Below are 26488 nucleotides of genomic sequence, written 5' to 3'. Positions count from 1 at the left end.
TTTGAGCCGTTCATTTAACTCTTTTAAGAACCGAGAAAATAAGCCTGCAAAAAGCAAAACTGTTGCTTCAAAGTAATGTATGATAACTAAAGTTCTGTTTCAATTCTTGCATGCAGTGTTCTTTAGGCCACTTGTTACTTTATCACAAGTTCTCGCTAAGTCCGCGTTTATGTTGCTAGGAAAAAAATACACATTTTTTTATTCTTCAGGAGAATAGTAATAGGTCCATATTCTTTGTACAGAAATGGGATGACCAACAATAAGCGAGACATTATACGTGACTATATTCGTTTACCAAAGAATGACGATTTATTGCTCAGACGGGCTATGCCGTGAAGTCAAAAAAAGCCGCCATCTTCTCAATGGTTGCTCGCGCTAGTCACGCATGTAACTGATGAAGAAAGCCCAGTCTGATACTAAGAAATCACCTTAATTCTATTCCTCTGTTAACTCACTTTTGGAAGGAACGACATAACATAATTGTTCCAAAGTGAAAAATATTTGTTTTACAACGTGATCCAGTTTTCACACACTGAGCTATTCATAAATATAGTCTATCCAGCTGTGTTACCATAACCTTCTCGAGACCTGACTGTCATTAAAGATCATTAAAATACCAGTCTTGTTTCAATGAGCATGCGTTCTCGACATAGTTGTATTCTTTTTTTTGTTGTTGTTTTTAATACTACTAAGTGGAATCAGTAAGCGGCTTATATTTTTGTAACATAAAAACCTTTTGTCTCTTTTTCCCGGAAAGATTAACACGCATTTCTCAGCATTTTCCCGCGGATCTGTGGTCAGACGCGAGGAAGAATACTGAAACACGCTTCCCTGTGACAGGTCGTCACAGGGATGTGTGTCCGGGATATGAGCGGTCATGCTTCTTTAAATTGCTGTTGCACATAAGTGAAACAGAAACATGTCCTTCGTCGATTTTAAGAGTGCTTTCACAAACAAAGAGACGCGGCTTTACTTGTGATACGATGTCATTTTAGCTCTTTAAGATAAAAATCTCCTAAACCAAGGAAAGGGAAGTAAATATTTAACATTCCTTTAAGCAGTAACAATAAACTGTAGTCACTCCCTTTATTTTCCGACGTTTAACGCAAATTCACGAATGCGAAGCAAAAGAGGAACAATGGAGCGGCATAATTGTAAACCCCAATTAATAGCGAGGGGGGTTTCACGAACAAGATTCCACCCTTTTCTTTTAGTGTTGTTCGCTGTCTGTTTTAACGTAGTAATTTTAAAAGGTATTTTTGGTTTAAACCCGCTTAAACCTAGCAACCACAAAACAGTCTATCGCTGTGTAAACAGGTGTTTTTTTTATGTGCCAAACATGCAAAGTCTTCGTCCATATAAAAGATGAAATGAGATTCAAATTAGGAAAGATAAAATAGAAAATAATACACAACGAACAATACAATCCTATAGATCCTTCTCAGAGGCTACTTTCTCTAAATGATTTGTTGACACATTCCAGACACGTTATGTGGAGGCCACTCTGAACACCTGAAATATTAAAGAGCTCCATATCCTCCGAGCGCATTTTCTTCGCTGACTTAGGACATGCATGTTACAGACCAAGTACGAATCTACTTTAATTTCGCCTAATTCCATACATATAGTGTAGAACTAACATCGAACAGTATCGAGACATTTCGCATAATAAGACCATTGTCTAGCACTTTTAGCCCTTTAATTACCAGAAGTGATCAAACTTATAGTTCTCTTTACAGTTCCAACACATTAACCAGCAGGAATGTGACGAAAACAGAGAAGATCATAAACTTAGTGATATTGTTTTGACACAGCACCAAATGATCAGAATTTACGTTAAAATTAACTTAAGCCATCACCGAGAAGAACTGACCTTTCATAACTTACTAAAAGCCTTAATCCGTCTTCAATAAGGGCGATTTTCCTGCGTTGTAATCAGCTTTTAAATACTTTACTAGTTAGAGTTTCGTAAATTCGTTGTCAGTGTTAATTTTAATTCTTCTATAGATGTCTCATTGATAATTTTCTTCATTCATAAACGGCGTAAACTGGACTTCTTCAGGAGCCAGAATACGATTTTACTTCAAAAAATTGTTATAGATCAACAGGCTTTGTACCAGATAGTAGGCAATCTCTACAAATCAATCTGCAATCTCTAAAAACTGCATTAAAGTTCATAAATTGTGGAACAGTGAACGGGTGATCTTTTTTTAACATGCGCTTGTACTCGTTCTTTTTTTCATCTTTTTTATTGCTAAGGGGCAATAGTAAATTGATGTTAGTTTTAGGCGGAATAAAATCTTTTGCCTTTTTCCCAGAAAGCCGAGATTAACCAATATTTGTATTTACCTACGCGATTGTGAAATCTGCAGAAAAGCTGTCATACCAATATGGGTAAAGGTTAAGAGCTTTGAAGGAAGTCGTGGTTTTCTTCGATAAAGTTACAAATCCATGAAGCCGACATGCAAACGATGTCCCCAATAACAACTGCTTTACTTGTGATGTTAACTTATTTATTGACGAACTGACGAGCATTAATGAATGTGAACAAAAAGAGGAAATCTCAAAAGGTAGCCTCACGATTCGGAGCACGTGCAAGGCATGGCCTGACTTCCGCTTTGTTACCGAATCACATGCAGTTCAGAAATCACATGCAGGCGCTTTAACTGTCGAAATCACACGAAATATATCACCGGGTTTAAAACCGAGCTGTCAAAATTTAGACCATCGATGTCATCATTGAACTAGGGATTTATTTAGGACACAATACAAGTTATCTACTGTAATCTGATTGGGTTATAAACAATAGAATCGAGCGGTGCATGGGAGTTAGAACAGACGAAAGTAATGTGCTTGGGAAATATCACTTCTATCGCAGTTTTTCACGACTTTTTCCACATCTTTCAAGGCATAGATATAAACCCATTAGGTCGTCGTCGATTGTTGTAAAAACAATTAAATCAAACGGGCTATCTCTAGAGCTTGCCTGAACCGCGAAACCACGGCGCTATTATTTTAGCATTCAGTACACTAAGCCTTGGTCAATATCCATTAGACAAATCGACCTAGGAGCTCATTTCTATCGCTATCGATGTTGGAGCACTGTTTGAGTTACAACCAAGTCCAACAAATTAAAATGATTGATTTAACTGTTATGTTATGTGAGATAATAGAGCATTCTTGTTTTAATGGTCTTTTTTGCTTTATTTTTTACTACTTATAAGCCATTTCCCATATTAAAAAAAAAAGACATGTTAACATAAAACCGACAAAACATGTTACCATTAGCTTTGAATGAAACTAGACTAAGAGAGAACGTGAATTACAAACTAATGACGTTAAGATAGATGAAATAAAATATCTTGCAAAAGTAAGGCAAAACCAAACAAAAACACTGGAGACAGTCTAACTTTATTTCAACATATGATGACCTTAACTGAATTTTAAAAACGGGAGACCTGCGGTAACGAGAGCCAAACATAACATAACATGACATTTTCTCAAACGATTTGCTGACCTATTCAATGTGTATTACGCCACAGGTACTAGCATGCCAGGCAAACACGAAACATGCATGCAAGCTAAAAAGTTTCTTTAGCTTCGACAATTAGAAACTCGAAGACGAGAGATTGATTTATTATATTATAATGCGAAATGTTTAAAGCTGGATACTTTTTTTTCATGAATATTGATTTTAATCTTTGGTAATAAGGGGGTAGACGCGAATGGGTAAAAGGGATATAGGGTGTGGTCTGAAAAATAACTTTTGGCAAGACAAGACAGATCTAAAGTTGAACAGAATTTGCACATGCGACATTTCTCTTTTGCTGTTTTGTCAAAGACCTGCATGAATTCCCACTTGCGACGGAGAAATCAGGTCAATACCCAGGCAAATCCTATACTTTGATTGTACAACGTGCAATAATTATGGCCATTAGTCTACGGACCAAGCACCTCCGACCCCCCCTGGCCACCAAATAGCAACCATCTCCATAATAGAACAGAAAAACGGGCTATTTGCCATCATTGTCATCATGATAATCTTATAATTCGACTTGTCCTATCACGTAGATGACAGTCAGCACGTATGCACAGATAGCTCTTGTGCGTAGTCATTTTAATACTCATCAGAGTACAGTTCCCGTTCAGTCGAAGTAACATGTCGTCTGTGCGCCAACGCTCGATCTACTTCGTTCCAGTTTTCTTATTCATTTGTGCACTTGCTCCAGCCACCGAAGGTATGATAGTTTTTCTCTTTAAGTTCCGCGATCGTGTACCTTATATTAATCGCCAGTTGAAGATTTTTTTTATGCCTTCGCGAAGAAATTTGAAGTGGAAGGAAACTGGGGGAGGGGTGCACCGATTAAGAGCATCCACTATGATTTATCAAAGACAAAAAGAAATCGTTCTCTATTCCTTTACAGCACTCGGTTTCAAAGCTGGAAAAGACAACATAACTACCATTACACCGGGATTGTTTGCTTGCAAGGTGATCTACTTCCCAAGTCCCTTCTACGGCGGACAGCAAGTAACGGTTCTTGCTTCAGTTGGCCATACCGTAAAGAGCCAAAAGCCTCGGAATGGCGCTGCAGTCTGGGTTGAAGCTGTCACAGCAAGTGAATTTACTGTTTGTGTGCTTGAATTCGGAAATGGTTCCAACAGGACGGTGGAGGTAAACTGGTTATCCTTCCAGGCTTCGCTGCGTGGATCTCAGATTGGTACTACATCTTTAAATTCTTGGACAACGGGGACGGAATGCAAGAGGGTCGATTTTCAGCAGGTAGAAATTCTATGTATCATTTGTGTTCAGCTGATTATTATTTCTCAACAAAAGAAAAGTTTAGTTAAGCATATCTATCTATCTATCTAGCTATCTATCTATCTATTTAGCGATTAAAAAGTTTACAAAAGTATTTTATATTTTCGTAACTTCTTCGTTTCCTCACCTATTCACTCTCTCGTCTCCCATCGCTCCTCACTCACTCCCTCACTACCTCGCTCCCTCGCTCCCTCGCTCCCTAGCTCCTTTGCCCCCTCCTCCCTCACTCCCTCGCTTCCTACCTCCCTCGCTTCCTCGCTCCCTCGTTCTTTCGCCCCCTCGCTGCCTCACTACTTCGCTCCCTCCATACCTCGTTTCCTCGATCCCTTGTTCCCTCGCTCCCTCATTTCCTCGCTCCATCGTTCTCTCGTTCCCTCGATCCGTTTTTTCCTCGCTCCCTCGCTCCCTCGCTCCCTCGCTCCCTCGCTCCCTCGCTCCCTCGCTCCCTCGCTCCCTCGCTCCCTCGCTCCCTCGCTCCCTCGCTCCCTCGCTCCCTCGCTCCCTCGCTCCCTCGCTCCCTCGCTCCCTCGCTCCCTCGCTCCCTCGCTCCCTCGCTCCCTCGCTCCCTCGCTCCCTCGCTCCCTCGCTCCCTCGCTCCCTCGTTGCCTCGTTGCCTCGTTGCCTCGTTGCCTCGTTCCCTCGTTCCCTCGTTCCCACGTTCCTACGATCCCTCCTTCCCTCGTTGCCTCGTTGCCTCGTTGCCTCGTTGCCTCGTTGCCTCGTTGCCTCGTTGCCTCGTTGCCTCGTTGCCTCGTGTCCTCGTTGCCTCGTGTCCTCGTTGCCTCGTGTCCTCGTTGCCTCGTGTCCTCGTTGCCTCGTGTCCTCGTTGCCTCGTGTCCTCGTTGCCTCGTGTCCTCGTTGCCTCGTGTCCTCGTTGCCTCGTGTCCTCGTTGCCTCGTGTCCTCGTTGCCTCGTGTCCTCGTTGCCTCGTGTCCTCGTTGCCTCGTGTCCTCGTTGCCTCGTGTCCTCGTTGCCTCGTGTCCTCGTTGCCTCGTGTCCTCGTTGCCTCGTGTCCTCGTTGCCTCGTGTCCTCGTTGCCTCGTGTCCTCGTTGCCTCGTGTCCTCGTTGCCTCGTGTCCTCGTTGCCTCGTGTCCTCGTTGCCTCGTGTCCTCGTTGCCTCGTGTCCTCGTTGCCTCGTGTCCTCGTTGCCTCGTGTCCTCGTTGCCTCGTGTCCTCGTTGCCTCGTGTCCTCGTTGCCTCGTGTCCTCGTTGCCTCGTGTCCTCGTTGCCTCGTGTCCTCGTTGCCTCGTGTCCTCGTTGCCTCGTGTCCTCGTTGCCTCGTGTCCTCGTTGCCTCGTGTCCTCGTTGCCTCGTGTCCTCGTTGCCTCGTGTCCTCGTTGCCTCGTGTCCTCGTTGCCTCGTGTCCTCGTTGCCTCGTGTCCTCGTTGCCTCGTGTCCTCGTTGCCTCGTGTCCTCGTTGCCTCGTGTCCTCGTTGCCTCGTTGCCTCGTGTCCTCGTTGCCCCGTGTCCTCGTTTCCTCGTTCCCTCGCTCCTCGCTCCTTCGTTCCCTTGTTTTCTTGTTCCCTCGTTGCCTCTTTCCCTCGTTGCCTCGTTGCCTCGTTGCCTCGTTGCCTCGTTGCCTCGTTGCCTCGTTGCCTCGTTGCCTCGTTGCCTCGTTGCCTCGTTGCCTCGTTGCCTCGTTGCCTCGTTGCCTCGTTGCCTCGTTGCCTCGTTGCCTCGTTGCCTCGTTGCCTCGTTGCCTCGTTGCCTCGTTGCCTCGTTCCCTTGTTCCCTAGTTCCCTCGTTCCCTCATTCGCTGGTTTCCTCGTTCCCTCGTTCCCTCGTTGCCTCGTTGGCTCTTTGCCTCGTTGCCTCGTTGCCTCGTTGCCTCGTTGCTTTGCTGCCTCCTTGCCTCGTTGCCTCGTTCCCTCCTTGCCTCGTTGCCTTGGTTCCTCCTTGCCTCCTTGCCTCCTTGCCTCGTTCCCTCGTTCCCTCGTTCCCTCGTTCCCTCGTATCCGCGTTCCCGCGTTACTCGTTCCCTCGTTCCCTCGTTCCGGCGTTCCCTTGTTCCTCGTTCCCTCGTTCCCTCGTTCCCTCGTTTTCTTGTTTTTCGCTCCTTCGCTCTCTCCTTGCCTCTCGTTTCCTCGTTGCCTCCTTGCGTCCTTGCCTGGTTGCCCCCTTGCCCCCTTGCCCCGTTGCCCCTTTGGCCCTTGGACCCCTTGCACCCTTGCCCGCTTGCCCGTTGCCCCCTTGCTCCCTTGCCCCCTTGCCCCCATGCCCCCTTGCCTCCTTGCCTCGGTGTCTTGCTGGCTTGCCTCCTCGCTTTCTCGCTGCCTTGCTGCTTGGCTGCCTCGCTGGCGCGCTGGCTCGATGCCTTGTTGCTTCGTTGCGCCGTTGCCTCACTGCCTTTTCCTTTTGATCCTTTGCTTTCTGGCTTCACTTTTTACGCACTTCCTCGATTTTTGTCCTTGCCTCATTACTCTTTTTCACATTGTGCTTGGCGAGTGTGTTTTGCTTTTCCTTTTTGTACAATCGCCCCTCAATTAAAATATGTCTTATTATTTGTAATATTTTGGTCAATTAACTACTCTAAATATTTTCATCTAATCAAGTCCTCTTCTACCTTTTTCTTTTTTTCGTTTATTTTTATCTATTTTTTTATTTATTCCAGCATTTCTCTACTCCTCCAAACATATTTGTAACTGCTGGTCACCGAATTCCCAAGAGACCCCAAGATGCCATGGCTGTGTGGGTGGAGGAGTTGAGGGTAGAAAATTTTAAAATTTGCCTCCGAGAAGCCAAGATTTTCGATGGACCTCATAAAAACATCAAAATAGTGAGTGAGCCAGATATTAATTCTCTTTTACTGGATAATTTTTAATACCTCTTAATCAACAACATCACCTTTTCTCTCCCTAATTACAATCTAGTAGAAAAGGGAAACGATAAGTAGTTGTCTTCAAATACATGTATTCACGTCCGTTTGGATGTTGCCAAGTACAGCAGAGGTTAATCCAATTCTTTACTATACATTAAAAACATTAAAACATTAAAAAACATTAACATTAACATTAAAACATAAAAAAAAATGCCCGTTTATTTTCAGTTTTCATGCTTTTTAATATGTTGCCTATTTTGTTGTGTGTCAGTGTTTGTTTGTTTATTTGTTTGTTTGTTTTTTATATATTTTTTTCATCAAAAGTACTAGACGTTTACATCATTGAAAGCTAAAAAAAAAACAAGGAAACAAAATACCCCCCTTCCGCCCCCAACAAAATGTACATATATATGCACTTACATTGAAATTGCCGTGCTCATAAATTCTTTGTTGCCCTATTGGCCTAACGCTTTTGAACTTTAACAAAATTTCCACTGATTTATTTTGTTATTTAGCAATTATTGATTTTTTTTTCTCATTACTTGTTTCCAAATTCTGCTGCAGAATTGGATGGCGTTTACGAATCTGAGAGTTGACAATTTTACTATAACCGACAGCCTCGTGTTTACCAATACAAACTCACCATCTCATCCAGATAACTACGCTTTCTGTCAAGTAAGGATTAACTCAGCCTTATTTCTACATTACGTTACCGATACTCTATTATGGGATGGAAAAAGCAGCAACAAAACAACAGTTTGCTTTCATGAAAAGTGGTCAGTTGCGACAATTAATTTCCTTTTTTCCTTTGTCAAGTCAACGTTGTGCTGATGTTTGAGCAAAACAGAACCATCTATTATTGCAACAATGTGGCGCGCTAAATAGTTTCTAAAGCCCAGTCTTCCTTGCAGCGTACTCCTCTTTAGTTGATCAAGTAGTTTACAGAGAGGTTTCCCTGAAAGATTGACTTAAAATCGACAGCGGTAGAAAGTCCATCACTTATCAGACATGTACAATTTGTACTTTTCCTCCTAGAAAATTAAAGACTCCCTGGTTGTAGAACTCAACAATACTTATAGTACTATTTCCTTTAAAACTGCAGACAATAAACTTCACAGAGCCATTTTATGCTCCTCCAGTTGTGTTGGTAACGCCAAAGCGCAGTGTGAACAATAACAATTTTAATCTGTCTGGGTCACGTTGTAATGCCGTTACTGCCTGGGTTGAGGTAAGCAATACGTTGCAAGATAATTGGGCACAATCATTGCACTGGAGAGGACTTAACACCATCTATTTTCTATGGTTTGTAATTAAGCGTGTGTTTTTATTTATTTTTTTAATATATTTGTTGTTGTTGTTGTTGTTGTTTTTTGCTTTGTTTTTGGAAGCACGTAATCGGCCCGTAGTCATTACTGATAAACTTTTTTGGAACCTCCTTTTGTATTATTCGTGAATCTCTGTACTCAGTCAGGACTAGCAAAGGGTAGAAACGTTCGCTATAATTTTTCCTTTATTATTCAGCATACATTTACAACTGAGGCACAGGTGTGTGTGAAGAATTACAACAGTGACGCCAACAACAAAGATGTTATCACTGTCGACTACATGGTCACTGGAGGTAGGCAGTCAGAAACATTCCATATGCTTATAGTTAAGAATGAGTTGAGGTTTGAGAATGAATTAGAAATGTCTTAAAGAGGAAAGAAAAGTTGCACTCAAACTTCGTAATAAAAGGTTGAAAAAGAGCATTGATTACACCCGAAATTAAAGGTTTCGAAGCGTAAATAGTAAATAATCGTGAAAAGAACCATTCAATACTTTTTATCTTTTAATAAAATGCATGAAAAAATTACTCGATTCTAATTGGCTGAGAGCAGTGCAGTTCAAGTGTAACGCCAGTGCAAAAAGTGTAACACCAGTGAAAATTACACATCGTAATTCTGGATTATGATTGGCTGAAAAACAATAGCGAATTTTCTAAGCCAGAGATATCACGTAAAATGACGACGAAACTTTTGTCCAGAAATTTTCAAAAAAGGTTTCCTCGAATGAGAAAAAAAATGGCTTCAAGAAAGATCTTCCGGCTTCTTTCCCGCGAATATTTTCATGTTTAAATCATTAATAAGTGATCATACGGTTTTTCTCATTCAATTTGGAATTAATTTGCACTTGTGAGTTTTTCAAAAAGCTCACTCGTGCAATTTAATTCCAAATTGAACTCGAAACCGTATGATTACCTATACTAAGTGTAATTTATTTGCACATATATCTTGAAACAACGTAGAAACATCAGCTTGAGAGTTCCCTTCGTATTTGTCTTAAAACATTACTAACTTAAACATATTTTATTTTTACTTTACATGTATGTGTGTATTTATTTTTTAATTGTTTATCTAGTTATTTATTTTACAGTTTTTTTTTCATTGCCAGACTTGGATCCCTGTATCGACGTGACATGTCATTATCACTGTCTGTGTAAAGCGTTTGGACCAAATGATGCTCGCTGCGTTGCTGAGGACAGTTGTCCATCGTACCAAGAACCAGTCTGCTCATCAAATGGCACGACATACGACAATGAGTGTTTGTTTCGACAGGAAATGTGTCTTCTGCAATTGAACTTTTCCGTTCAACACCCTGGTAGTTGTGAAGGTCAGAATGTTATATTTTGATTTGCTTTAAAATGAATCTTTTGACGACATCGATGATCAAAACGATAATGATGAGGATGCCATTGACTTGTGTACAACTAGTAAACTCAATCATTCCTTCTGACTAGCTTATGATTTTTCTCATTATGTTTTTAAGGATTCCCTTTCCAGCGAGGTCGCCGTCACATGCCACATATTCCGTCACTGGGATATTCACATTGTGAAGTTATCCACCTTAAGCCTTATGTGTTCTATCCAGACAAACCGCTTGAAGTTCAGATCACTGTCAATCATATTGACACCAGTGACAAGTCATATGTACATGATGCCGCTGTGTCGTGGATCGAAAATGTCAGTTATGATCGATTCACTTCTTGTGTAATGGCGGCAGGCTACAATGAGCGGAAATCACATGCTAACGTGACAATTGATTGGATGGCGTACCAAGGGGCTCCAGTGGGTGGTGTTGCCGGGGAAGTACGAATATCACAATGGTGGACTGGAACGACTTGTAAAACTATCAGTTTTCCATCGGTTAGTCTTTTCTGTTTTAACTGACATTGCCCTAACTTCACTTTAGCCTACGATGTCACTGGACCACTGAATACATGATACTTTCGTTAACTCATCCTAGGCTTTAGACAGTCTTAATTACTGGCTAGGAATCTTGGTTTCTCCTTTTTCTAGATGTTAGGTTCCTCAACCACTTATTCTGTTGTTATTTCAAACTTTTTTAAACGAAACAAAGAAACCGTCCTGATTTTTTGTTTGTTTGTTTGTTTGTTTGCTTTATAACTTCTTTTTTGTTTGTTTTCCACTCAGGGAAAGTTTTCAGTGATACCCTCAGTATTTGTAACTGCTGTTCATCATCATGCCGGACTTAAGCGTGACGCTGCTAGCGTGTGGATTGAAGACGTCACGCAATCTTCATTCAAAGTTTGTTTGAGAGAGCTGCAGAACTACGCAGGATCGCACGAAGATGTTCATGTTGTAAGTGTCACAGCCTCCACCAAACAGGACCTTTATAGAACTGGGCCACAAGAATATGTCTTTATATATTTAGAGAAAATTTGGGCTGCTTGAGTATTAATCTGTGGTAGGGTTTGCTTTATAGTACGCTTTGTCATCAAAATGTATATTACAGTTGAGTACAGTTATAGCAATGCAATTATTCACCCATTCTTTTTGGAATTGCTCATAAATTTAAACTTTTTCGTTTCACTTTAATAGAAATGGTTGGCGTTTTTCTCTCTCCACAAGCCTCTCTTCACAGAGCATAGCTCAGTCTACTTTGCTAACGCCCAGCATCCTCCTGTAGATTACAACAATGCTTTCTGCAAGGTCAGTATCAGGGTGTTTTTGACGAGGAACATCTACATTTTGTTGATTAAATTGGTCAAAGTAAATCTAAGAGTTTGCTTGAAACTATATACCAGTGAACCTGCATTGCAAACTAACTCCAAAGGTATCTTATTGGATACAATGACAAATGTAATGAGAATATTTAATGTTTCTGTAGGATATTCGCTTTGCTAGGAAGTATAACAGCACCCCGAACATATTTGTTTCCGCGAACCATTCAACTAGCGGTGGAAATCAACAACCAGTACACAATGGAATAACTGCTTGGGTAGAGGTAGGATGAAGGCTTATATTTACACTCCGCTATTTATGGAAATAGTTTTACAGCAAAATTAGAGTGCGCATACAACTCAATAATTAAAAATTCAACCAAATTTTACGGATTATGTTATTAGCACCCACTGGCTCTTCTTGGGAGCAACGTAAGAAAAATTCCGACGTAAATGGAAACTTAATCAGTTCCACCTAAATAGCATTCCAAGCTCAAGACTAAACGACAACACATACCCTATTTCACACCAAAAGGATCAAAATGCATTCCGGTCTTTTTCAGACCAAATGGTTTAGACAAATACTCTTAAGGGTTGCGTACAACTTACGGTAAATATCTTATGCATGTACGAATAACAGTCTGTAGTTGGTTGGAGGGCGGGGGGGGGGGGGGGGTTAAAAAGAACTGCCCTTTGTGTTGTACCCTTTATACTAAAGGCACTTTTCTGACATGTCAGGTAAGTACCTTAAAGCTGTGTTTCTGAGCGAATTATGAGATTTGGAATTTTTTCGTGGTTTATTAAATTATATCAGTACTAGAAATATGCTAATAACCATTGTGAAGTAATACCCAATTTCATTTCATACTTGGACACTACTGATTTTGTTTTATTCTTTCTTGTAGTACATCAACAGGACCGGTGTCCGAGTTTGTTTAAAGGAATTGTACGCGAAAAAGTATGATCCTCTGTCCATCTCATACACTGTTCTGTCAGGTAGGGACAAACAAATGTCTTGTTGGTTTTAGTTTTTCCTTTATCAGCGATGTATGAGTTTTGGTCTTCTGTTCTTTCAAGGTCAGAGACTTATCTTAAAAAAGAAAAATGGAACCAAATTTTGGTGTGGGGGACAAAACATGTTAAACTGGAAGCCTGGCTGTGTAATACAAACAGATACGTGTCTCTAAAAACACAACTACAGCGCGATCACTTTATCAGCCTCTCTTACTTATGGTGTATTTCTTGGTATCTACAGACATTTGTCAGCCAGGGTGGACCTACTTCGGTGGTTATTGCTACTTTACGAGTCCCGCATGCGCTTCATGGCTGACCGCTGAGTCAAACTGTTCAGCGATGGACTCTGATCTGGTAACTGTACACAACCAGGAGGAAAATGTGTTTATTCAGCACCGTCATGACGGCGATAAGTCCTGGATAGGGCTGAATGACCGCAGTGTTGAAGGCTCTTTTGTCTGGACAAACAAAGAAATTAGCAGCTTTAGGTTCTGGGCTCCAAAGCAACCAAACGACTGGAACAACGAAGATTGTGTGCACACTCTAGGAACGAGGCATGGATACACTTGGAATGACGTACCATGCAATAACTGCTTCAACTTTACTTGCTTTACAGGTGAGAAATCTATTGTTCGCATAATCGATCGCCATTTTTTAACTGTTTGAGTGGTAGACCGATTGATTAAGGTATGCTTATTAAGTAAGTTTTGCTGCGAAAGTTTATTGTTAACAGCACTTTTGAAGTAGAGAGTAATAATTGCGAACACTAATAATTTCCATAAAAAAAAACCGCGCATTTAGGGCGGACAAGACTGTGTGCACACACTAGGAGCGAGGCATGGATACACTTGGAAGGTCGCACCATGCGTTAAAGTGCACCTAACCCCAAAAATTTTTTTTCGCTAGAACGAATCTACTTATTATTTGAAATAGTTCTGCGAAAAAATTTTTGGATTCCGTTAAATCCTCGATTTTCTGTGCCACGACGAAATCTCGAAAATAGCTCCAAAACACCGCCATTTTGTTTCACGACCGAGTTTGAGGAGAATGGGTCCAGCGGCTCTTGTGACGTCTACCCAGGAAGGTTGGATATCTCATTTCCTCTCATTTCCTTCAGGATGGTGCAATACACATTCGAAAAGTGCGCAGAAACGCCTTCCAGAGGCGCTATCGGCTGTTGCAGCAATATTCCAGATTTAAAGAAAGATATACTGTACAATTTACTGACGATGATCGGCTAATGGTGCAATAAAGACGTAAACGATGGTTGATTTTGTCGAACCGAAACAAGCGAACTGAATCTGTGAGAACCATTGAAGAACTCTCACTGGAATTTGTTCCGCAGACTTTCGAACGCTATTTTCATAAATTTTCTGCTTAAAGCTAACCAGCAATTTGTAGAAATACCACCGACAACCTATATCTTCCAATCCCGCAGTATTTATAACATAACCGGCAACGTTGTGTGATCCGGTCATGATCAAGAAGCGTTATACTGATATGTAAATAGATCGCAACTGTACGCCGCTAACCAACACTTATTTCTCTTTCGATTTAGATGAAAGTCGAAGATTAATCCTTTAGAATTACATGATAACAAAATTGTTAGACTCACAGAGTTTTTCGAAGGTTTGGAAATCAGCAGTGTGACAAAGATTCTGTGCAATAGCGTCGAAAATATGACCGCGTAACATTATCTGCGGACCGCTTAGGGAACACACCCTTTTCGCTTATCCGACGAATTTCACTGCAAACTTTGAGAACAATTTACATTGGTTATTTGGAGTTACGACTTAAAACGTGTGACAATGTGAAATCGGTAATTGCATGAAATGTTTCCTTCCGCCTTGCTTCCCGCACCTTCAAAAATACAGCTCCAAACAATACGATTTTCAATCGATCGAAGCCAATGTTTTGGAGGTCATCAAGTCTCGAAAACTGCAACACGTACGTCGCTCTTATAAACATGAAGCATTCAACTGAAAGTAAAACACAAACTGGATTTAACAGAACCTTGACAAAATACATTCTCGGTAAGGACAAATGTAAACGGGCTATAAACACGCGTGGAAATCTTATGTTTAGTTGACGAAATTACCATCCAAAGCAGTCCTTGAGTTTTCTTTCCTGCTGTTCGTTTGCCTGCTCCTCCACTCCGTATCTAGCTTTCCATTCCTAATATACAAGCAGCTCGTCCGCAAAGACGTCTTCCCCGTCGTCGCTTGAAATATTGTAAATTGCTCTCAAAGCTCTAAGCAGTGAGTTCAGAGTTGTCGAACGTGCTCGATCGAAGTTTATTTCGGAGCCTTCTGAATCGAAACTTAACTCTGACTCCAGTGACGAAAAAGAAATGATTCTGAGACAAAACTTGGACGTTTTAGTCCCAAAATACATCGGAACGATTAGTTTTGCATTCTATTTTCTCGAGCAAATACAGTGAGTTGACTGAGGCGCTATTGTGTTTGGTTCCTGGGTAGACGTCATCAGGTACCGCCGCCCCAGACTCCCTAAAACGCGGTCGTGAAACACTTAATCGCGACTTTGAAAGGGCATAGAAAATCGAGGATTCAACCAAATTAAAAAATTTCTTCGCCCAAATGCTTCAAATAAAGTCTAGATTTGTTTTAGCGAAAAAAAAATTTGGGGGTTAGGTGCACTTTAAGTGCCTCAACTTTACTTGTTTTACAGGTGTCGTTGATCGATCATGATTTATTAACTAATTGACCGGTAGATTGAGTGACCGAGATATGCGTATGGGATTTAGTTTTGCGGAGAAAACGTATTGTTAACAGCGCTTTTGAGGACGAGAGTGGCAGCCGTAAAGAATAATTTCAATAAAAAAAGATATGCGCCTTAGGACCAGGAAATGTTGTAGATTTAGGCTTAATAGACTACATGTAGGTTGCTCAATGTTGTGTTAAATTGTTGCAGACCTGGACGAGTGTGATACTCATACTCATAACTGCGACGTCAATGCGGATTGTGCGAATACCGTGGGCTCATATTCCTGTACGTGTAAAGTTGGATATACTGGAAACGGACAAAACTGCAATGGTAAGTCAAACAAACCAACAAGCCAAGGAACAAACAAATTAAACGCGCTTGGAAATAAATGAAAAAAAAAAAAATTATTACCGCGTAATAACGCTTAGTGTAGCTTAACTTCGAGATTTCTTCACTTTCACACTACTATAGATGATTTAGTACACAGCATCATTGGTTAGCTACCTGTGTAAGTAAATCTAAAAGCTCTCAATCATTGTTAAAGATGCTTTGTCTTCCTTTTATATAACTGTAAATAGGTTATCATGATAGCAAAGAAAACAACCTTTTAAAACACCCTTTATTTTAGCTGTAAGGGCGGGCTCATAACTCCAAAATTAATTTGGTGAACTCAATTTTTTATCGTGCAATTGCAATAGGCACATTGTGCTAAGTTTGAAAAAATTGTATGGAGGGAATCCAGGACCATAGTTAATTGTCAAAAATTTGACATGGCTCTCAATCTGCCTTACATAAGTAATTTTTCCAAATTGTCCATGTAGTTTCAAAGCGTAGAAAAATTCTTGGTGATCCAAATGGGTTGTGTTGTTATGGTAATCCATTTTGCCATGAGAATGATCAACATCTGTCCATCAATGATAACGCATCTTTGTGACATCACTTTTGAAACGTTCATTGATATAAAGTGCTGGTATTAACTTTCAGCACCCACCACTTCACGAGCATGTTAGCTTCTTCACGTTACTAATTGACATTCAATTGGTTAACCCATTGACTCTCGGAGTTTTTTGCGCGTTTTTTGAACATTTTGGAGATTTTGCCTGGATATGAGCCAAATTAGCTCCAATCTACTCAAAAACAAATATTATTTTGGAAAACTGAAAACGCGATGTCCTTTTAGAGCAAGGCATTTCCTGTCATTGAACAGTCTGCGGGTTCCAGGTTTCCTGACCAACAGAAAAATGTTCGTGTCCTAGGTGAAACTAAAACTCATGATATCTGTTACACGCGGCCCTTCCTGCGATCATCGTCATCCTGTGGACAACTACTTTGTCGCTCAGTCGAAACTTTTTGTCCCACCGCCTTCCCCAATCACCGACCTTACTGCAGACTGTCTATGTCTAGGTTTGTTTTTAGTTTGTCTGTGTTATTTTTCATCCCCATCTTTCCTGCAAGAAGATTTCAATTAATGGTTTAACGGTGTAGTTTCAAATAAAATCGTCACATTTGTGGCCATTTATCCCAAACAGTTGTTAATCGTTTTTTGCCCTAACTTTTTCTTCAGCAAACTAGTGCGACGCCTAGCGAAGTTTTCGATCTATTAAGTGACAGTCCCGCTAAAAGCGGTTCACTCAACTTCGAGACCAAAAATAATTTTCCTTCATTTTTTGTCAGTGAAAAGGGTTTGACACATATATAGAAAAAAGCAATTTATTATTTTCCAATTCCTTATTTTTGCTTTGCTACAAGCCAAAATTGAATTTTGGCCGAACTGAGGTTGCCGACCGTGATCAGAAAGGTAAAATTCACCGATTTTGTGAAGCGTGCTACGTCGCCAAAAATGCATACCTTAGCCTTAGCCGGGCCCTCTAAATAATGGCGCCGACCTGCAGAAGTTAACCGTAGCCGTCGTCCTGACCCTTCAATAAATTCTGCCGCAGAGGTAGCACTAGGAGAAGAAGAAAATCGTAAGTTTTCATTTACCGTTTAATGGCAACTGAATCCTGTGCTACTGCCAAGACTACTGAGAGCTTGAGGGCTATATGCCCGAATTTGAAAAACAACAACTACGAACACTTGCCGGTTGCATCGCCGCTGGGAAATGAACCTGATCATGAATGAACACGACACGCTTGAATGGAACTATGTTTTGCGATGATTGATGGGCTATACTTCTGTTTTATACTTGATGCTTGTCTTTTAGTATCTTGCACAGCGCATAAAATAAACTTCGGGATCCGTTTATCGGGCCGTTTATACAACGAAAACTGCACCGGCTTCGTCAAAACGTCACACAAGTTGTAACGTGACTAATTACCCGGGAGGGGGATACACCCTTATATGGGCTATATAGGTATCTGTATGTGAGGCCCCAAAGAGTAGGGTTTTTCAGCCGTTTGGGTCATAAATAGGGTATCGATTTTGGCCATTTTGGTTATAAATTGGGTATGGTTTTAGCACTCTAGTCTTGAGTTGGGTATGTTTCTTAGCAAAAGCTACTTTTTCATCATTATCAATAGGACCTTCAACAAAAGCCCTTCATAACGCATGTTTACGGCAACTGTGTCAGCCGCAACGGTCATAACTAGGCTATCGAATTTTATGTCAGGTCATAAATAGGGTAGCAAAAAACGCAGATTTTGGCCATAAAGAGGGTAAGGATTTTGGGAAGAGGGCCGCACACCCCAACTCAACTTTTCTGGAAGTAGCCCTCCCCCCCCCCCCCCTGGGCCAATTACCAGGGGCCGAGGGCAAATCCCCTACCCCAAGCGCTGATCATTGGATTTGGCAAGATTTTCTCATTTCAATATTGATAATGAAAAAGCCACCCATTTTTTGGACTAGTGCAATCTTTTCAGTATGACCGAACGACGACAATCATTGCACCTTTTCCATTTTTATCTACCTTTCCTCGGAAAATATAAGGAGTTGCTAATACATGAGGGCGGAGGAAGCAGACATGGACCTAAAATTCACTTTTCCTTTCCCGTTATCAGCCGTTCGTTTTTCATAGAAAACACAATGGAAGAAAATCAAAAGATGGGACCAAGAAACCTTCCAAAACTGGCGTCCATATCGAGGTGCGTGCAGATGTTGAGAGGCCGATTTCTCACTTTGTGTTTATAGGACTACTAACCTTCCCATTTTTTCTGGCGACACCAGAATTATTGGCCATAAAAATAGTTTGTCTTTGATTTCTCCGCCTCGTGAAACATTTGGTTAAGTGATGGGACATGCATTCTTACTGGGGTACTTTCAGAAAAGTTGAGTGGGGGTGTGCAGCCCCCTTCCCAAAACCCTTACCCTCTTCATGACCAAAATCTGCGTTTTTTGCTACCCTATTTATGACCTGACTTAAAATTCGATAGCCTAGCTATGACCGTTGCGGCTGACACAGTTGCCGTAAACATACGTTACGAAGGGCCTTTGTTGAAGGTCCTATTGATAATGATGAAAAAGTAGCTTTTGCTAAGAAACATACCCAATTCAAGACTAGAGTGCTAAAACCATACCCAATTTATAACCAAAATGGCCAAAATCGATACCCTATTTATGACCCAAACGGCTGAAAAACCCTACTCTTTGGGGCCTCACATACAGATACCTATATAGCCCAATAAGGGTGTTCCCCCTCCCGGGTAATTAGTCACGTTACAACTTGTGTGACGTTTTGACGAAGCCGGTGCAGCTTTCGTTGTATAAACGGCCCGATAAACGGATCCCGAAGTTTATTTTATGCGCTGTGCAAGATACTAAAAGACAAGCATCCAGCATAAAACAGAAGTAAAGCCCATCATTCATCGCAAAACATAGTTCCATTCAAGCGTGTCCTGTTCATTCAGGTTCATTTCCCAGCGGCGATGCAACCGGCAAGTGTTCGTTGTTGTTGTTTTTCAAATTCGGGCATATAGCTCTCAAGCTCCCAGTAGTCTTGGCAGTAGTACAGGATTCAGTTGCCATTAAACGGTAAATGAAAACTTACGATTTTCTTCTTCTCCTAGTGCTACCTCTAAGGCAGAATTTATTGAAGGGTCAGGACGACGGCTACGGTTAATTTCTGCAGACCGGCGCCATTATTTACTACTGGTTACTTTTGGAGTCTCGCAAGTCTTGAGAATTGATCAACTTTAACGCAACCTTCACCTGAAAACTGGATCTAGAGAGTACACAAGTATTAAACGAAGCTTTTTGTCACTACTCAGAAGGTCAACAAACGAACCTGAACGGAAGAAGATGTATTTTCACCGGGTGCTAAGGTTATACAAACGAGCTTTGACACGAGCGATGGCTATGTAAACACACTGACTGTGGCAGATTTTAATCTGTTCTCGCGTGCAATTCAACGAGATACCCACCGGTTTGAACTTATAGAACGGTTAATTAAGGTATGAAATTTACTGTGATGTGCTTTTTAGGCTTCATTTAGACCCAACTTTTGAGATTTTCCCCGTCAAATTTGGCTAAATTTTAGTAGGTGATCAAAGGCCTCGGAGTAGGGTGTCTTCCAGCCTCGCTGGTAAGCTTAGAATTTTTCGAAAAGTTTCCATATTTCGTCAGTCAAAGTAATGAATGTACCTTAAAATTCGTATGTAAACGAAATTCCGTGAGCTGCATTTTTGGCGACGTAGCACGCTTCACAAAATCGGTGAATTTTACCTTTCTGATCACGGTCGGCAACCTCAGTTCGGCCAAAATTCAATTTTGGCTCGTAGCAAAGCAAAAATAAGGAATTGGAAAATAATAAATTGCTTTTTTCTATATATGTGTCAAACCCTTTTCACTGACAAAAAATGTAGGAAAATTCTTTTTGGTCCCGAAGTCGAGTGGACCGCTTTTAGCGGGACAGCGACTTAATTTCGAAAAATGTCTCTCAATGAAAGGCATTTGCAACATGACAGCATGCCTTTCTTTGCACTAGCATCCCGTTTTACGACATTTCTTGCTCGGGCATCCGCCTTTTCTTCTTGTCCTTTTGTTATCTTTTTGCTGCAGTGATTCACCTTCCACTGGACCTGCTTCCAGTTCAAAAATTTCTGAGAAAGCATCATCGAGACGGCCTATTTTTTACCATGGAGTAGCCAAGTGTAGTCGCAGGAAATTTTGCTCCGAGTTTCTCATTCAAATTTCTGAGCATTTTCGTGAATATTTCAGGTTCCATTGAGCCGATCACTCTGATCTGCGTATCATTGGAAATATATTTTCCTCTTGCAGACCTTGGGTATAGATGATATCAATTTTGGTCAATGGTGATGTCGTCAGAAGTGGCACAAAGTCCAACGCTTGTCACGGCCGGTTACGTCCGGCACTGGAGTCAATGGGTTAAATCTATTTCAGTTTCCGGGCAAGTCTCAAAGCCTATAAGAAAGATGCGCAGAGTTTTCACACTTTCAGTTTCAGAGCATCATGTTAAAAGATTTTTGCATGGATGATTCCGACTTTCTGAAATAACACATTTGTATGATAAGTTAATAAAGATGGTAAATTTTAAGCTCGGTAATGAAATGTGAAGGTGAATTAATAGACATGACACGAGCGTGGTACAAAGAAAAATTCTGAGTCCCCGACAGGAATCGAACCCATGACCTCCCGAACGCCGGGCGGGCCCTCTATCAACTGAGCTACGAGAACTCATGGAGAGCAAGGTCATTTAGCTGAGTTCATATATGATAGGTGTCCTGCATACTGCTAGGATCAACGCTATCGAATTCATCGCGAGTAGTGATAAGTTAATAAAAATGGTAAAAAAAATTTACCATCTTTATTAACTTATCACTACTCGCGATGAATTCGATAGCGTTGATCCTAGCAGTATGCAGGACACCTATCATATATGAACTCAGTTAAATGACCTTGCTCTCCATGAGTTCTCGTAGCTCAGTAGATAGAGCGCCCGCCCGGTATTCGGGAGGTCATGGGTTCGATTCCTGTCGGGGACTCAGAATTTTTCTTTGTCCCACGCTCGTGTCATGTTGATTAATTCACCTTCACAACACATTTGTATATGCTCGAGTTTTAAATGTTTAGAGGAAGATTCGCAAGAGGCTTCTCAGTGAAAGGAACATCACCAGAATTAAGCCATACGTACAGAAAAAAGTCTCACTATGTGCAATGCATCATTATAAGTTTAATTGTACCACAGCGATAACCAATAATTATGTAAAGTTTTTTTTTACATCAAAATCGGGTTGGTGATTTTCAAATTGTCAAAATCATCAAAACATCATATCATCGATAAAATCAAGTCATCCTACAAATCGCAGGTGTTCAAAGGATGGATAACGCTATCCAGAGGACAACTGCAATCCAGAGAATAAAGTGCTGTCAAAACAAAGTTAGTGATTAGATTCATGTAAAACTAAGTGAGGTGATTTATCCGGTGGATTGCGTTATCCGCCAGCTGAACAACTGGCACCTGTTTAGGAATTCATATGTGGCCACCACGAAATCGCACAATACTCGGACTACCTTCCTCACTTTCTGTAACGTTATTTGTTCCACTTTTCTATGCCAAGGGTAATACCTCACTTGAAGAAAAGGAACAAAAAGAAAAGAAGCAAAACAAAATAAACAAACAAACAAAAAGTTACTAACACGAGCCTCACAACTTTTCTTTTTTAACGCTTATAGATATCGATGAGTGCGTCAGCGGTGTACACGATTGCCACAATTCAGCTTCATGTACAAACACTGCTGGATCGTTCAGTTGTTCGTGTAACCATCCTTATACTGGAAATGGAAAAACGTGCAGGCATCCCGTGGCAGGTAAAAATGTCGCATTCTTCCTGTCTTGCTGTACAATGCTTGAAATGCCGTAACTCTGCGATATAGTGAAGCGCAATGTATTTTTTTTTCTTTTTTTTTCATGTTACAAAATGATAAATTTGATTTTCATTATCAAAATATCTTAAGTGAAGAAATAGGAGATACATTTTAAAATTATTTAAATAGCCTGAATTCACTAAGATTGACTTTCGAATGTTTTTTAGAGTTTGCAGATAGAAAACAAACAAACAAACAAAATCAAGTTTTCTGTGTCGATCCATGAAAGCATGCACAGGTGACCATAAACTCCTACCTATTGGAGAAGACACAACAGAATACAAATTTGACTTTAAAACACCGAATCATGTTCTAGAAATTCAGAATTGACGCTTCCTTTTTCAGTGTTTATTGCAATTGTTGTTGATTTTCCCTTCCTTGCGAAATAAAATGCTGAAGCGGAAGACAACATCTGATCTTTACTTAAGAGTTCTGTGAAACAGAAACAATGAATGGAATTTTATCTATCATCGATATTTCTCTAAACAAACTTGCTTTGTCCTTGTTACTTCACACTAGAGCTTGTAAGTATAATCTAAAGGCACTTGGAACCTACTTTGAGCGTGAAGGGGTAAAATGAACTTACTTGGACTTTACTTAGTGACCATGGAAACGTTCGTAGATGAAAGAAGCCGAAGTGCGCCGCCAAGTATGGTCTACACCACACTTGACCGATAGGAAATGGAAGCCAACTGAAGGCGGTGTTCGGCGTTGCTACAATTTTTATGAACAGACCGATACTAGTCAACAACTTGCTTGAATTTCATTTTCATGGACAGCCTTAACAATCGCTTTTCATGTCATCCGACACAGCAAATGCTTTTCTGCAAATTACAAACCAGCTGCCGTTTCAAGTTTCAACCAGGTCATTTCTTTGCAATCACACAACTCTGTTGAAGATTGAACAAATCACTCGGAAATACATTTTTTAGGCTAGCTAAAGCCCTACAGCAATTTCTTTGCCAAAAACCGCGTTGTCGAGCCATTCTAGAGAACTACAGAAGATTTCGTTTGTTTTTTTGTGTTGCTGCTATTGCTGTGTTGCTCTTTAGCAACAAAGCAACTACATGCATTTCTTCACGATTTTGCTGCCGAACAATCGCATTTGTGATATGCATGACTGATTTTACTGCGAAAATGCTCAAGTAATATATTTTGTCATCGGTGTGAAGCCAAGTTTTCTAAAGTGCGACTTGAGATTTTCAAGTGCACTTGAGTCAAGTGCTAACTTGAAACTAACTTAGCTTCTAGTGTGAAGTCAAATATTGTTACTCTTGGTCTTCTATGGCCAAAGACCAGATACCTTTTAATTCGATGGAAGGACAAAACACTAGACTAGAAATCAAAAGGAAGATACTGCTGGGAATTCACGCAAAATAACATATTCAGAGTGATAATTTCCTATAGGGTGTATAAGTCACGTGGTGTTTTGTTTGTTCGGTTTTCAATCTTAAATTTTTGAAAGGGAACAATCGCGCAGATCTGATGCTTACTTGGCAGAAATGTGGTGCTTTCGCTAGGAGATCGCTTTCGAGTTGTTTACCATTTCCAAAAATAAAAAAAAATAAGCCAGACAAAAAAAAGATAATAATAATACGTTAATAATAATAATACGTTAATTTTGGTCTGAACAGAAATGGTAAACATTTTTTAGGTTGCCCGACTGGGAAAAGTTTCGCAAAGAAAGGAACGTCTAGAAGGCACGGTAGTCCAGAATTTTCAATCTAGTCGGAAAATGCGCTTCCGGTTTGCTTGTATCCATCAGTGTCAGGCCTGTCGCTGGTCTCAACAGTCCTAGGCGTTCAGAGTAGTTTGTTGTATATGGACGAGCCAAATCGCATACGGGTTTTTCTTGGGGAGTACCTAATTAGGCAGCCACGCTTCGGAGTTGAAATTGCATACCCTTTACTCATAACCAGGAATGCGACAAAAACAAATACCTCATTTCGCTTTCTGCTGCGCGCGAATGTTACAAACAAATATGCTCTCGGTGTGCTCAAATTCGAGAAGTAGCGCGCATAGAACATAATTCACTACACTAACGCAGTACACTGCCCGTACCGCTTGAAAGAGCTCGAGCTGATAAACTATGGCGCGTTTAACTCTTTGGACATTTTAGAAATGCTATTGGTATAAATCTACTAGCGTTCTATCACGAACACTGCTGTTTGATTAGTTACGCTAACCACTAAATCTATTCTTTGATAGATAGTGAGTAGCGTAGCAGTGTGTTTGTCAACAAAATGACGGCCGCTTTTTGGAGTTTTCGAAGTGTCTGTAAAGAGAATTTAGAAAACGTTTTGAACGACTGGTAGGTTTATACTAAATTAAAACAATTAGATTATTTGCTCCCGATTTCTATGCGTCGTAGCGCCGTCACTATCACGCGATAGAAATCGAGAGCGAATAATGCGCATTACTATTTTTTCACTTTAAAGGACTGCTTGGCGAGTAACAGAAAAGACAATATCGGGCACGTGTTTAGAATATCAAGCGTCGGCGATTTCTACGGTTTAAATAGCCTCCATAGCAGCCCTTTCCTTCCTTTTCAGGCGGAAAGATCGAACAAGTTAGCCTGAGTATCAGGCTTTTCTTACTCGCGGGGTAGGAGGAGGAGGAAACACACCGTGAGCGAGCGGGCGAGCGAAGGAGCGCCCCTGGGGTGAGCAAAATACTAGGCAGAGGTGGGGAGGGCATGAGCGAGAAGGGGGGGGGGGGAGTGGAGAGAAAAAGAATCGCTTGCTGTCATGATGAATCCCAAACATTTTACCGAATTCCTTTCGTCCAAGAACGGGAAGCAATAGTGCAATTTGATTGGTTAGTAGCCCTTCAATCAAAAAGCGACATCAAAAATTTGGCATTCATGCCGTATAATCCGACAACCGGAACACGAGAAGATCAAAATATACATATAATCAGAGTCCGAGGAATCCTTCAAATTTTCTGTTCAGGAAACGTTGAAAGATCTTTCGCCAAACGGCAATCACATCAACCTAAAACCGGAGCAGGAAGCTGCCATTAGAGTCTAGTCCGTGGACAGAATGTCCTTGCAATCCATTTATCAAATACTTGTGGAAGTGAAGAAGAAAATTTCAAAAGCTCGTGGTCTGTCTAGTGTAAAATGGGGTTGACAGGCCTACACTGCTGCTACGGTTTGCGACATTTGTACATTTTCCGTTCTCTTTTTGGTCTCTCCACCTTTCTTTGCTTCACATGTGTTTATGAGGGAAACTCCATGTTGTGTTATTAGGAGGAATTTTAAATAGACTGAGTGGATCCCGCGTCAGACAATGCTTTTGCAACGTTTTAGAGGTCATAGGTCTTCATGGTTACCGCTGTTATCTGCTGTTATCCGCTGTTACTCTCTTTCGAGGGGAAAAGTTTAACATATTTCGTGAACATGATTGGGCACCTCTATTTTGCCGCCCAGCTGGTTGATTCAGTAGAACTCTTTGGAAGTACAGCACTTTGCTTCTTATCACGTTATCACGGATATCATATCTTCGTCCGGTTTTTCTTCAGATTGCGGTACCTTTAATTACTTCGGGAAAGCTATGTTTTTGTTTATATAAAATAACTTAGATACCGTACGCACGTTGTGATTGGTCAACAGAGTTGCTAAACTTATGTTCTATCGTACCGGTAAACCACGGTTCCCGATCTATGGCAGCTCTACGCGAGAACTTGAGAACTCGGAACTCTATAACAATTAACAAATGTAACAAACAGTTTTGCCTTTCACTAGCTGAGATATCAATCACACAAATATCTTTTCATTCAACATATACATGACAAATTGCAAGGAAGCAAAAAACCAGAATCGAAGTCGGTCGTCGTATAAAGCTTTATCTTTTTTCCACGAGAGCAATTTTACGCTGACTCCGGTTACGCTTGAGATTAAAATTAAGGAAGTTTTAAAACTCTTTTTTCGGTGCTTTTCACGGTCTTAGGGGGACGAAGTCAGAGGGGCTAGACTGATCAATTTGGGTTGTCAAAAAAGCGGGGGAAATATATCTTTCTATCAGAATTTTTAAACTCAATGCATACATGCATGACCCAATATATGAATTTGGTTTCTCAAGCAATATAGTTTTCATTTAGGGGCAACACGGACTTCATAGCCTTCAGCATAAATAAATAAATTCTGAATAAATTTCGGAGGCAGCGTTTCTGTAACTTAGCTTTATTCCACTCGCAAAACTTTGGAAAGTTATCGTTAAACACTGCGTTGAATCACTTCCCCAAGCGTATGAAGTTTGGACTACTTGCAAACTTTTCGTACAGTCTTACTTT

The 26488-nt window shown here is 40.9% G+C and overlaps 1 protein-coding gene across 1 annotated transcript in view; it reads left to right on the top strand.

The window, feature by feature from the left end:
* Nucleotides 1-3635: 3635 nt before the first annotated feature.
* LOC149104625 (uncharacterized) overlaps nt 3636-26488 on the top strand; it is a 26460-nt gene continuing 3607 nt past the window's right edge. The window contains exons 1-15 of the mRNA XM_089270810.1: nt 3636-4238; nt 4425-4780; nt 7432-7596; nt 8203-8313; nt 8741-8866; nt 9160-9256; nt 10069-10287; nt 10444-10820; nt 11109-11276; nt 11517-11627; nt 11806-11922; nt 12544-12634; nt 12894-13268; nt 15584-15706; nt 22004-22138. Coding sequence (XP_089126936.1) covers nt 4160-4238; nt 4425-4780; nt 7432-7596; nt 8203-8313; nt 8741-8866; nt 9160-9256; nt 10069-10287; nt 10444-10820; nt 11109-11276; nt 11517-11627; nt 11806-11922; nt 12544-12634; nt 12894-13268; nt 15584-15706; nt 22004-22138 — 2650 coding nt within the window. The 5' untranslated portion in view covers nt 3636-4159. The remainder of the gene's footprint in view (nt 4239-4424; nt 4781-7431; nt 7597-8202; nt 8314-8740; nt 8867-9159; nt 9257-10068; nt 10288-10443; nt 10821-11108; nt 11277-11516; nt 11628-11805; nt 11923-12543; nt 12635-12893; nt 13269-15583; nt 15707-22003; nt 22139-26488) is intronic.

This window comes from Orbicella faveolata, unplaced genomic scaffold, assembly GCF_042242905.1.
Source record: "Orbicella faveolata isolate gen_17 unplaced genomic scaffold, um_ofav_v1 contig_34, whole genome shotgun sequence".
Lineage (NCBI taxonomy): Eukaryota > Metazoa > Cnidaria > Anthozoa > Scleractinia > Merulinidae > Orbicella > Orbicella faveolata.
The sequence above is the reverse complement of the archived record's forward strand: the minus strand, read 5'-3'. Positions and strand labels throughout refer to the sequence as shown.